At 45.3% G+C, this 13,951-nt stretch overlaps 1 protein-coding gene across 1 annotated transcript in view; it reads left to right on the top strand.

Annotated features, from left to right (window-relative positions):
* The window catches only part of LOC139584495 (neural-cadherin-like), a 120,675-nt gene that overhangs the window by 20,309 nt on the left and 86,415 nt on the right, over window positions 1-13,951 (top strand). Inside the window, exons 2-6 of the mRNA XM_071416435.1 lie at window positions 1,363-1,560; window positions 2,897-3,122; window positions 3,699-3,903; window positions 5,250-5,361; window positions 9,393-9,642. Coding sequence (XP_071272536.1) covers window positions 1,363-1,560; window positions 2,897-3,122; window positions 3,699-3,903; window positions 5,250-5,361; window positions 9,393-9,642 — 991 coding nt within the window. The remainder of the gene's footprint in view (window positions 1-1,362; window positions 1,561-2,896; window positions 3,123-3,698; window positions 3,904-5,249; window positions 5,362-9,392; window positions 9,643-13,951) is intronic.

Genomic DNA, 13,951 nt, shown 5'->3' with positions numbered 1-13,951 from the left:
TGGTTAAATGTCACTATTTTGACATATTCTAATGAGAACATAAATTAAATGACAGATCATACAAACTCATAAAGTATACAGTATACTACAGTGCAGCACATCATAGACCAGGTAATAGACTATGAGTGACGGAGGGTCAGAGTCGGGTCAGAGCAGACATACAGCTCTTTCTCCTTGGTAAAGAACAGCTGTCATGGAAAACAGTAAAGGTGAAAGTCAGTAGCTACTTCCTGCAACAGTTGTTTAGATGGTTGAAGATCAGGAGACACGTTTATAGCCTGTAGTCAGACAGAGAAGGTTTAAGACAAATCCTCTGTTACCTTTGACCCCGGGATAACGTGCGTGGGAATCTAGCTACCTAACCTTGCTAAGGTGAAACAAAGAACAACTGAGGAGAGTGTGATCGTCCCATAGAGGTGGATTTAATTGATGCCAATTGATGAGTCAATATGTTTATGTCCTAGTCTTAATCTCTCAATATCTGTAAAACGTGCTTAGCATTCAAACTGTTTAATTTCCTGACAGTGCCATAACATTCTTGATTATATATTTAGCATACCCATTGTTTGAATGTGCTTTTCTGTCTAGTCCTTCAGTTGCAGCTCTGAACAATACAGTATCCTCTTCAGCCCTTTTCAGCTCACTTCAGAAGTCAACTGAGCTCTGTGGACCATATCCACATCTCAGACCTTGCATTCTCTCTCTCTCTCTCTCTCTCTCTCTCTCTCTCTCTCTCTCTCTCTCTCTCTCTCTCTCTCTCTCTCTCTCTCTCTCTCTCTCTCTCTCTCTCTCTCTCTCTCTCTCTCTCTCTCTCTTCTTATTCATTCCAGCGTGGAAGGAGCATGGCAGTAGCAGTGTACAGGTGACAAAGAGTCTGTGGTCGTAAGGCATTATCGCCAAGCTCCTGGGGGATCACATAGGCTTTGCTGGGTCAGGGCAGATCAGCTCGTGGCTGGGCCAATCTCCCAGGGGAGGCAGGGTTTCAAGAAGTCTGCTGGGCTGGCAGCTGTCCTGAAGTGGAGAACCATCTCCTCACCCTTGTGACATTGTGACATCCATCCTGCACTCCCAGAAAGGCATTTAGTCACGTAGAGCAAGAATCAATCAGAGAACTATATCGGGATACTGTTGTTATGTAGCCCTAGACTGCACTCATTTTGATGAGCAGTTTACTGTGTGTAGCTCATAGAACCAGAATGATTAGAATGGAAATCCCCATCAATTTTCTTTGATGGCTTGGGTATTGAGCTTGGGTATTGAGTGTACCCATAAAAAAGCAGTAAAGCAGGAAGTACAGGATTCTATTTCTATGGTCTAGTCTCTTCAGTTGACTCAATATCTCTCGCCTTTCCTGTCCTCAAGGGCCTGACTGGTACCTGACCAAGGTGAAGCTGATGGTGACAGATGTCAACGACAATGTCCCCGAGTGGGCTATGGAGCCATACCCCTACCTGGCTGTGGTGTCCTCCGAGGCCCCCCATGGGGTGCTGGTTTACCTGCTCCATGCCCGCGACGGGGATGAGGGCAGCAATGGCGAGGTGGAGTACTTTCTGGCCGATGGTACGGAAAGCACACATAGACACACACACGGTGGGCCAAGCCCAGGGGTATAGTGCAGCCGGTTAAATTTAGATTAAAGTTGAATCAATATGTCTCACAAGATCACTTAATGATGCATTAGTATTGTACATAACAAACCGAATATAATAGCATAGTATAACGATAGGCTCTACTGTTAGAACAAAACACCACGTAATTAGGCTATTTGTTACATTCTTTTCCTCATGAGGCCAGAACTCAACAGCCACGCAACTAGGCTAAATATGCTTTGATTGAAACAAAATATGCAACTTACATCATTCAAGAAGAATAAAATCAAAATGCATAATCCCATGAAAGTGATTGGGATCAAATGGTTGGCATGCAGATGGCTCATGGATGTTTCACCCGTAAAACGTGAACATTTTTCTTTCATGATTGACAGTGATGAAAGCCTAATTTATAATAAGGCCTTATATAACATGTTATTTGAGCCACTATGTGTATAGGCAGTCATTACATTTGCATTATGCATTGTAGTATATGTATATTCTAAAATTATATCATACAGTAGACTAATAAAAAAATAACATGTGCTCTGGTGCCTAATAAAATAGCACTACACCACTGGGGCCAGTCAAGAGATCTGCATCTGTGGAGCCCCTGCGGGCTGCGGAGGGGGTTCTGGAGTGGGGGGTGGGTTTTTCCGTCTGCCACTCTTCTCTGACCTGCATTAACTCAGTGCACTACTACTGATGCAGATAAAACCCTCGCCAAATGACCAGTCAAACCCACCAGTACCACTTTTTGAGTGGATTGACCCCCTTCTCTTTCCTCATTCTACTCAAACAGATGTTGTAGATGAATTGTAACTAAGCGCTGACATCAGATGAGCCCCAAGTGGTACAATCTAAATGGAAACCAGCAACCACCCGCTTAGAATTTTTAAATCAGATTTAACAATGATTTATATGACTTAATCCTCCAAACATTCCGTAGGTTTAATTCTTCATCTAAAGAGGATGACAGCCCTGCTCTTGCGCAGCAGCAAGGTCTACTGGCTTACATTTGACCTCGTTCTATACAGTGTGATTGTTGCTAGCCTTACTGTATGTTACTCCAATGTACTATACGTGCATGGATTTACAGCAAGACTAGGATTAGGATGTTGCTACTGTATATGAATACATTAATATAGAAATATTACCCTCAGTCTATTCATCTAGTCAAGTCAAATCAGGTCAAGTCAGGTCAAATATGCCTTTCACATCAATGCCACAACACACAAGGACTTTACAAATAAATCTGATTGATTGATTAATTAATATATATATTGCCTGATTGATGTACCTAACAGGTGGTGATGGCTGCTTTGCAGTGGACAAGAAGAGTGGTCACGTCCTGACCACGGGTCTCCCCCTGCAGAGAGACAGGGAGTATCTGCTGAGTGTGGTGGCCTTTGACAGGCTGGGAAGCCGCAGTGCTCCGGCCATGGTGTCGGTCATAGCAGGACCCAGAGCACCACAGTTCACCAACACGTCCTACGGTATCTCCATACCAGAGAACACCCCAGAGGGACAGCCGTGAGTACTGGGAGTGTATAGGTTTATACACATATGACATAGATATACACTAGCCTGAGTGCCAGTCTGTTTGTGCTTTCACACAAACATGGCTTGACAATGACAGCAATGGAGTTGGCAAGAGCACAAACAGATCTGAGGCCAGGCTAGATGCATACACACTCAACATGTTAACGCAGGTGCACACACGCGCATGCACACACACACACACGCACGCACGCACGCACGCACGCACGCACGCACGCACGCACGCACGCACGCACGCACACACACACACACACACACACACACACACACACACACACACACACACACACACACACACGCACACACACACACACACACCACACACATGCACACACACGCACACACGCACACACGCACACACATTGCAATTCAACTCTGTATGGGGATTAGGGATTTAATTAGAATATCACACATTGCGACATCAGAGAAAACAGCAACATTGGGAACATCCTTGGTCCCACAACTGGCACAACTTCACTTATTTTGGTCCAGAACTGTAGCACTATACTATTAGTATACTGTTAATGACATATTTCTGTCTCCTCTAAGCTTCCTGGTGGTGTTGGCCATCTCCTTCCAGAAGCAGCCAATCAGCTACAGCCTGCTGATCAACCCCAGCAGCTTGTTCAGCATGCAGCAGGAGACGGGGGAGATCAGCCTGACCCGCACGCTAGACTATGAGAATGACCAGAGACGATACCTCCTCATGGTCAGGGCCAGCGAGGGTCCAGGGGGCCTCAGCAGCGCCATAGAAGTTAGTGATGGAGTGTGTGTGCAAGGGGTGTGTGTGGGGTTAAAGAAGGGATGTATGTGTATGTGTGTGTGTGCGTTTAGCCTCGATTTCCAGACTTCCTCACATTCGATCCAGTGAAGAACGGGACTTGAAAGGAAGGCATTGTGAAACTAGGGATGGTCTGGACACCTAAATCTTAAATTTGTCACACTACTTTCTTATCTATGTCTCAGTGTAAGTGTTGTATGTACAGTAAAGACTGTCACGAGGTGTCGAGCAAAGCTATAGCAACCATGAAGTTGACTCAACCAGACAGCCATCTCCCTATAGAATTCAGGCTGGAAGTCAGTTTGCTTACCAGAATTTATTTAAACCTTCTCAATTATTTAGTAAATGATTTTGTCATCCAATTATCATGTCAGACATTTATTTCACACTACCCATTTCAGATAGAAAACAGAACTTTATATCTGACTTGGTCTGTTGGACGTAGTGTTGGCTTGTAGGAAACCTTTCCAGCTATTTTCAGTGCTATTACTCAGCTGTCACTTCACGCTTTACACTCTGACGGTGACAGAGAGAGAGAGAGAGAGAGAGAGAGAGAGAGAGAGAGAGAGAGAGAGAGAGAGAGAGAGAGAGAGAGAGAGAGAGAGAGAGAGAGAGAGAGAGAGAGAGAGAGAGAGAGAGAGAGTGCGGGTGCAGCGCTAATGGCCTAGTTCTGCCAAAAAGACAGGTCGGGAACAGTTAGGTTTCCATTTTAGAAGCAGAGTTCATGAGCTGGAAGATAAAGGAAATGTTGAGGTGGCAACTTTCAGAAACTAAAGTGCAATTTACTTTTTCTCCTCCCAGTATGATATTTCAGTAACAATTGACTTATTGTTTACTGAAATGTCATACTGGGAGGAGAAAAATTTACTGATGCAGTCATAATGCATTATAAGACGTCATGAACATCAATAACTCCGTTATAATGACTTATTATCATCTCATAATGATCTTGACGAAATACCAGTTATTTTGAGTCAGTTGAGATGTTGATACATAAAAACATAACCTATTTTAAGCTTTGTTATAAGACATTATAAAGGCTTATACGCGCTTATAACAAGTTGTAAAGCATTATACCCGCAGGATATTATATAGAGTCTTAACAAAATGTCCCACTTCTGTGTCCTAGATGTAGAACTATGGGTTGCGAAAGACTTGCTAATTTTCCATTTATTTCCCTCTCTTCTCTGTCACCTGTCCCCCTCTTGTCTCTCTCTCATTTCCCCATCTCCTCTCCCTCTTGTCGCCCTCCCTTCCAACTTTCCCCATATTCTTTTCCTCCTCATCCCCCTCTTCTCTCTCTCCTTTCCCCTGAGCAGGTCCAGGTGGTGATAACGGATGAAAACGACTGTGTCCCAGAATTTCTCCAGTCCATTTACAGTGTTGATGGAGTCTCTGAGACAGTCACCACAGCAACCTCTCTCCTGCAAGGTAAGATGAGAATGCAGCTCTGTCTTCCTAGTGTGTGTTGTGTGCTGTGTGTGTGTGTGTTTTACTATACCAGAAGTCCTCACAAGAATAGTTAAAGAATAGTAAAGGAGAATTCAGACAAGTGAGGACATTTGGCCGGTCATAAAAAAGGAAAAAGGACATTTTGGGCTTAGTGGTTCGTTTAGGGTTAGGGTTACAATTAGGGTTAGGGTTAGTAGTTTGGAGTTAGGGTAAGGGTTAGAGTTAGGTTTAAGGTTTAAGGTTAGGGAAAATAGGATTTTGAATAGGAATCAATTGTTGCTCCCCAAAAGGTCCTCAAAAGTATACAATGGCGCCAGAAGGGATGGCTGCCGTTTTACGGGCTCCTAACCAATCATGCTATTGTGTGTGTTTTTTCAAGTTATTTGTAACTTATTTTGTACATAATGTTTCTGCCACCGCCTCTTATGACCGAAAAGAGCTTCTGGATATCAGAACAGCGATTACCCCCCCTTCTTACTGGACAAAGATTTTTTCTTTAACGAGTTTAATTTACAGTGGAGGTCTGTGTCTATTTGTCAGTAATAGCTGGTGCACGAAATCTACTATTTATGAAGTCTCCAATTTTTGCTCGCCTGACGTAGAGTATCTCATGATAAGCTGTAGACCACACTATTTACAGAGAGAGTTTTCATCTATATTTTTCGTAGCTGTCTATTTACCACCACAAACTGATGCTGGCACTAAGACCGTACTCAACGAGCTGTATAAGACCTTAAGCAAACAAGAAAATGCTCATCCAGAGGCGGCGCTCCTAGTGGCCGGGGACTTTAATGCAAGGAAACTTAAATCTGTTTACCTAATTTCTACCAGCATGTTACATGTGCAACAGAGGAAAAAAAACTCTAGACCACCTTTACTTCACACACAGAGACGCGTACAAAGCTCACCCTCCATTTTGCAAATCTGACCATAATTCTATCCTCCTGATTCCTGCTTACAAGCAAAAACGAAAGCAGGAAGTACCAGTGACTCACTCAATACGGAAGTGGTCAGATGACGCGGATGCTACACTACAGGACTGTTTTGCTAGCACAGACTGGAATATGTTCCGGGATTCTTCCGATGGCATTGAGGAGTACACCACATCATTCACTGGCTTCATCAGTAAGTGCATCGATGACATTGTCCCCACAGTGACTGTACATACATGCCCAAACCAGAAGCCATGGATTACAGGCAACATCCACACTGATCAAAAGGCTAGAGCTGCTTCTTTCAAGGAGCGGGACTCTAACCCGGACACTTATAAGAAATCCCGCTATGCCTTCCGACGAACCATCAAACAGGCAAAGCATCAATACAGGACTAAGATTGAATTGTACTACTCGTCGGATGTGGCAGGATTTGCAAACTATTACGGACTACAAAGGGAAGCACAGCCGTGAGCTGCCCAGTGACACAAGCCTACCAGACGAGCTAAATGACTTCTATGCTCGCTTCGAGGCAAGCAACACTGAAGCGTGCATGAGAGCACCAGCTGGTCTGGACAACTGTGTGATCACGCTTTTCGTAGCCGATGTGAGTAAGACCTTTAAACAGGTCAACATTCACAAGGCCGTGGGGCCAGATGGATTACCAGGATGTGTACTCCGAACATGCGCTGACCAACTGGCAAGTGTTTTCACTGACATTTTCAACTTGTCCCTGACCGAGTCTGTAATACCAACATGTTTCAAGCAGAACACCATAGCCCCTGTGCCCAAGAACACCAAGGTATCCTGCCTAAATTACTACCGACCCGTAGCACTCACGTCTGTAGTCAGGAAGTGCTTTGAAAGTCTGGTTATGTCTCACATCAACACCATTATCTCCAATTTGCATACCGCCCCAACAGATCCACAGCTGACGCAATCTCTGTTGCCCTTTCCCACCTGGACAAAAGGAACACCTATTGTATGTGAGAATGCTATCCATTGACTACAGCTCAACACCATAGTGCCCACAAAGCTAATCACTAAGCTTAGGACCCTGGGAGAAACACCTCCCTCTGCAACTGGATCCTGGACCTCCTGACGGACTTCTCCCAGGTGGTAAGGGTAGGTAAGATCACATCTGCAATATTGATCCTCAACAAGAGGGGCCCCTCAGGGGTGCGTGCTCAGTCACCTCCTGTACTCCCTGTTCACCCATGACTGCATGGCCAAGCACGACTCCAACACCACCATCAAGTTTGCCGATGACACAACAGTGGTAGGCCTGATCACCGACAACGATGAGACAGCCTATAGAGAGGAGGTCGGAGACCTGGCAGTGTGGTGCCAGGATAACAACCTCTCCCTCAACGTGATCAAGACAAAGGAGCTGATCGTGGACTACAGGAAAAGGAGGGCCAAGCACGCCCCCACTCTCATCGACGGGGCTGTAGTGGAGCAGGTTGAGAGCTTCAAGTTCCTTGGTGTCCACATCACCGACAAACTGTCATGGTCCAAACACACCAAGACAGTTGTGATGAGGGCACCACTATGCCTATTCCCCCTCAGGAGACTGAAAAGATTTGTCATGGGTCCTCAGATCCTCAAAAAGTTCTACAGCTGCACAATCGAGAGCATCCTGACTGGTTGCATCACCGCATGGTATGGCAACTGCTCGGCCTCCGACCGCAAGGCACTACAGAGGGTAGTGCGTACGGCCCAGTACATCACTGGGGCCAAGCTTCCTGCCATCCAGGACCTCTATACCAGGCGGTGTCAGAGGAAGGCCCTAAAAATTGCCAAAGACTCCAGCCACCCAAGTCATAGACTGTTCACTCTGCTACTGCACGACAAGCGGTACTGGAGCGCCAAGTCTAGGTCCAAAAGGCTTCTTAACAGCTTCAACCCCCAAGCCATAAGACTCCTGAACAGCTAACCAAATGGCTACCCAGACTATTTTTACGCTGCTGCTACTCTCTGGTTATTATCTATGCATAGTCACTTTACCTTTACCTACATGTACATATTACCTCGACTAACCGGTGCCTCCGCATATTGAATCTGTACCAGTACCCCCTGTATATGGCCTTGCTACTGTTATTTTATTGTTGCTCTTTAATTATTAGTAATTTTTCCGATTTTTTTTTTTTCCTTCTTTTTTTCTTCTTTTTTAAATTTGTATTTATTTATTGTTTACTTCAGTTTAATTAGTAAATACTTTCTTATCACTTATTTTTTCTTAAACCTGCATTGTTGGTTAAGGGCTTGTAAGTAAGCATTTCTATAACGTGGGACTCGGGAAGCAAGTTCAGGGAGTGAGTGTTTTAATAAATAAATGCAACATAAAACAAAACAAGAAACACGAACAATGCACAGACATGACACTGGAACAGAAACAATAATGCCTGGGGAAGGAAACAAAGGGAGTGACATATATAGCGAAGGTAATCAGGGAGGTGATGGAGTCCAGGTGAGTGTCATTATGCGCAGATGCGCGTAAGGATGGTGACAGGTGTACGCCATAACGAGCAACCTGGTGACCTAGACGCCGGAGAGGGAGCACATGTGACAACTTCATTGTAAGGTCTACCTACACCTGTTGTATTCTGAGTATGTGAAAAATAAAAATGTGTTTTGATTTGATCAAATTTGATTTGATTGGAACAATATAGAACATTCTGTGAACTCTTTACTTTGATTTATATTGGTTATACAGGCTCACAATGAGTCACAATGTATCACCCTGTACATCTAACGTATGTATTTATCGGTTTCTATTTATCACATTTTAAATACATTTTCTGCTGTTATTCCTTATTCTGTTGTTACAGTAATAAATAGATGCTAGCGTGCAGCTCTGCCGACACATGCCAACAGATTAATCAGATTTCTGTTCCAGACTGTGACCTTAGAGACCAGGGTTGTGTTCATTTGGGCACACCATAGAAAAACATATTGCAACGGAAACCAAAATTTGTGTTTCTTATTGGAAATGTTCAGCTAGTCCCCTCTTGTTTTCAGTACCTTTTCTTCGATTTGGTGCCTAATAAATACAACCCTTCTGTACCTCTCCCGCAGTGTTAGCCAGTGACTGTGACTCTGGGTTGAATGCGGAGCTCACCTACTACACTCTAAGCCCAGACTTCAGCATTTCTCCCCACGGAACCATCTTCCCTGCGGGCCGTCTGGACTACGAGAGGCCCAACCACCTGTATGAGTTTGTGGTGATGGCTGTGGATAACGGGGAGGAGCCTCACTCGGGCACCGCCACCATCCGCATCCGCATGGCCAACATCAACGACCAGACCCCAGAGTTCTCCCAGACTGTGTGAGGGAATATGCAGGTCTACTGTACACTACAAACCCCATAACCTCTTCCCCCAACATCAGTAGACCATACTGAACTTTAATATTTCATTAGGATCCCCATTAGCTGTTGCAAAAGCATTAGCTACCCTCCCTAAAGCATAACAAAATACAGAACAATAACAATTGAACTACAACCCCCTCCTCCTCCATCAGTATTGAACTACAACCCCCTCCTCCTCCATCAGTATTGAACTACAACCCCCTCCTCCTCCATCAGTATTGAACTACAGCCCCCTCCTCCTCCATCAGTATTTAACTACAACCCCCTCCTCCTCCATCAGTATTGAACTACAACCCCCTCCTCCTCCATCAGTATTGAACTACAACCCCCTCCTCCTCCATCAGTATTGAACTACAACCCCCTCCTCCTCCATCAGTATTGAACTACAACCCCCTCCTCCTCCATCAGTATAGAACTACAACCCCCTCCTCATCCATCAGTATTGAACTACAACCCCCTCCTCCTCCATCAGTATTGAACTACAACCCCCTCCTCCTCCATCAGTATTGAACTACAACCCCCTCCTCCTCCATCAGTATTTAACTACAACCCCCTCCTCCTCCATCAGTATTGAACTACAACCCCCTCTTCCTCCATCAGTATTGAACTACAACCCCCTCCTCCTCCATCAGTATTGAACTACAACCCCCTCCTCCTCCATCAGTATTGAACTACAACCCCCTCCTCCTCCATCAGTATTGAACTACAACCCCCTCCTCCTCCATCAGTATTGAACTACAACCCCCTCCTCCTCCATCAGTATTGAACTACAACCCCCTCCTCCTCCATCAGTATTTAACTACAACCCCCTCCTCCTCCATCAGTATTGAACTACAACCCCCTCCTCCTCCATCAGTATTGAACTGAAAACCCCTCCATCAGTAGTCCAGTTTAGCAGGATAATCCCTCTCCCGTCCTCCCATTTTAGCTGTATGGTGAAGTGTTCTTCTATAATATAGTAGTAGTGACAGATTTAAAAGATCAATTGATAGACTTGTTACTAATATTTTATGTTTAACCTTTATTTAACTAGGCAAGTCGGTTAAGAACAGATTCTAATTTACAATGACAGCCTACCAGGGAACAGTGGGTTAACTGCCTTGTTCAGGGGCTGAATGACAGATTTTTACCTTGTCAGCTTGGGGATTCGATCCAGCAACTTTTCAGTTACTGGCCCAAATGCTCTAACCACTAGGCTACCTGCCACCCCAATATACTGAACATAATTATACCTAACAAACATCACACAGATTACACCCTACCCAATTGAGAGGTAATACCATACAGGTATCTTAGAATCAAAATGAGCAAACCATGTGTAAAGTGGGTGAAGGTGTTTTTGGAAAGCTGACTGGGAGGAGGGTGACAGTTTTGACGATTTTCACATTTGCTGGCTGCATTAACTCTTCTGAGTGACTCAGGTCTTGTACTGTCAGTCATGTGCCAGAGACCTTCGCTAGAGCGCCAGCACATCTAAGATGCCCTCTCATGTCTAAGTGTTAGGTATCAGACTGAACTGACAGACAGGGTAAGTTTTGTGTGGTATCGTCTCCTTAGATCAGCGAGAAAGAGGAAGAGATACATTGAGGATAGGAGGAGTGATACTCAGCGGAGAGATGCCTGAGCAGTCCCGTCTGGAGGCGCGTGAAGTGCCCTTTGAGCCGGGTGACAGATTACAGGTCACTCATGTTGCCACGGCGACTGTCACAGCTGGCGGAGATTAATCACCCATCAGCGTTCTTCTGAAAACCATCAATCACATCGGAGACACACAAACAAACACACACACAGGTTTGCATTCTGCTGACGAGTCAACTTAAACTCACTCTCTCAAACTCTGCCCCTCCTCTTACATTATACTCCTGTCTATTATTTCTCTCTCTCTCTCTCTCTCTCTCTCTCTCTCTCTCTCTCTCTCTGTACCTCTCTCTCTTCCACATATCACTGCCCGTGTCATTTCACTTTTAAGCTTTTTCTCCTCCCCCTTAAGCATGGCTTTCCCACCAACCCCCTCTCCACCCTCTCTCCATCTTTCAATCCTCTACCAAAAAAGTGAACAAGCCTCTCTACCCCATCATCCCACTTCACCAGTCTATTAGTCTCTTGTTCCTGGCTTGGCTATCCCAGTTCCCAACACCACACAGCAAGCAAATCACTGTTGACATTTTAAAAGGCACTGATCAAATGTCACAGAGTGGGCTGGCTCTGTGAAAGGCCCATTTGTTCAATGAGTTCAACATCCCAGCAAACATGATCATTTGTCTTTGGCCGGTTCAGAGTAGGGGTTAAATCAAAGAGGCAGGCGAAGCCAGGCTCTAATCAGTCTGCTGATTCTTTGACTATGTGCTTGATACAGTCTGTACAGTACACGGTCTGTGTGTGTGTGTGTGTGTGTGTGTGTGTGTGTGTGTGTGTGTGTGTGTGTGTGTGTGTGTGTGTGTGTGTGTGTGTGTGTGTGTGTGTGTGTGTGTGTGTGTGTGTGTGTGTGTGTGTGTGTGTGTGTGTGTGTGTGTGTGTGTGTGTGTGTGTGTGTGTGTGTGTGTGTGCATGCGTGCGTGCATCTCCACACACAGACAGACATTTTTGAAGATTATCCTACCAACGGGACATTTCAAACGGTAATATCTTATGTTTCACTGAGTTGTGGCTGAATGACGACACGGATAATATAGAGCTGGCAGGCTTTCCCGTGCATCAGCAGGATAGAACAGCTACGTCTGGTGTGTCTATTTGTCAATAACAGCTGATGCGCGATGTCTAATATTAAAGAAGTCTCGAGGTATTGCTCGCCTGAGGTAGACTATCTCATGATAAGCTGTAGACCATGCTATCTACCAAGAGAGTTTTCATCTATATTATTCGTAGCCGTCTATTTACCACCACAGACCGATCCCTGGCACTAAGACCGCACTCAACGAGATGTATAAGGCCATAAGCAAACAAGAAAATGCTCACCCAGAAGCGGTGCTCCTAGTGGCCGGGGACTTTAATACAGGGAAACTTAAATCCGTTTTACCTAATTTCTACGAGCATGTCACATGTGCTACCAGAGGGAAAAAAACTCTCGATCATCTTTACTCCACACACAGAGACGCATACAATGCTCTCCCTCGCCCTCCATTTGGCAAACCTGACCATAATTCTATCCTCCTGATTCCTACTTACAAGCAAAAACTAAAGCAGGAAGTACTCGTGACTCACTCAATACGGAAGTGGTCAGATGACGTGGATGCTATGCTACAGGACTGTTTTGCTAGCACAGACTGGAATATGTTATGTGATTCATCCAATGGCATTGAGGTGTATACCACCTCAGTCACTGGCATCATCAATAAGTTAATCGACGACTTCGTCCCCATAGTGACCGTGCCTACATATCCCAACCAGAAGTCATGGATTACTGGCAACATCCACACTGAGCTAAAGGGGAGAGGAGTGGGACACTAATCCGGACGCTTATAAGAAATCCCACCATGCCCTCAACGGCTCTGACACTTGTCGGATGTGGCAGGGCTCGCAAACTATTACGGACTACAAAGGGAAACCCAGCTGCGAGCTGCTCAGTGACGTGAGCCTAGTGTACCAGACGAGCTAAATGCCTTTTATGCTCACTTCGAGGCAAGCAACACTGAAGCATGCATGAGAGCACCAGCTGTTCTGGACAACTGTGTGATCACGCTCTCCGTAGCCGATGTGAGTAAGACCTTTAAACAGGTCAACATTCACAAGACCGCGGCGCCAGACGGATTATTAGGACATATACTCAGAACATGCGTGGACCAACTGGCAAGTGTCTCCACTGACATTTTCAACCTCTCCCTGACCGAGTCTGTAATACCTACATGTTTCAAGCAGACCACCATTATCCCTGTGCCCAAGAGAGCGAAGGTAACCTGCCTAAATGACTACCGCCGCGTAGCACTCACGTCGGTAGCCATGAAGTGCTTTGAAAGTCTGGTCATGACTCATATCAACCACATCATCACAGAAACCCTAGACCCACTCCAATTTGCATACCGCCCCAACAGATTGACAGTTGACTCAATCTCAATCGCAGTCCACACGGCCCTTTCCCACCTGGACAAAAGGAACACCTATGTGAGAATGCTGTTCATTGACTACAGCTCAGCGTTCAACACCATAGTGCCCACAAAGCTCATCACTAAGCTAAGGACCCTGGGACTAAAGACCTCAGTCTGTAACTGGATCCTGGACTTCCTGACGGGGCGCCCCCAGATGGTAAGGGTAGGCAACAACACATCTGCCA

Source organism: Salvelinus alpinus, chromosome 9 (assembly GCF_045679555.1).
Source record: "Salvelinus alpinus chromosome 9, SLU_Salpinus.1, whole genome shotgun sequence".
Taxonomy (NCBI): domain Eukaryota; kingdom Metazoa; phylum Chordata; class Actinopteri; order Salmoniformes; family Salmonidae; genus Salvelinus; species Salvelinus alpinus.
Note: the sequence above shows the minus strand (reverse complement) of the source record. Positions and strands in the feature narration are given on the sequence as shown.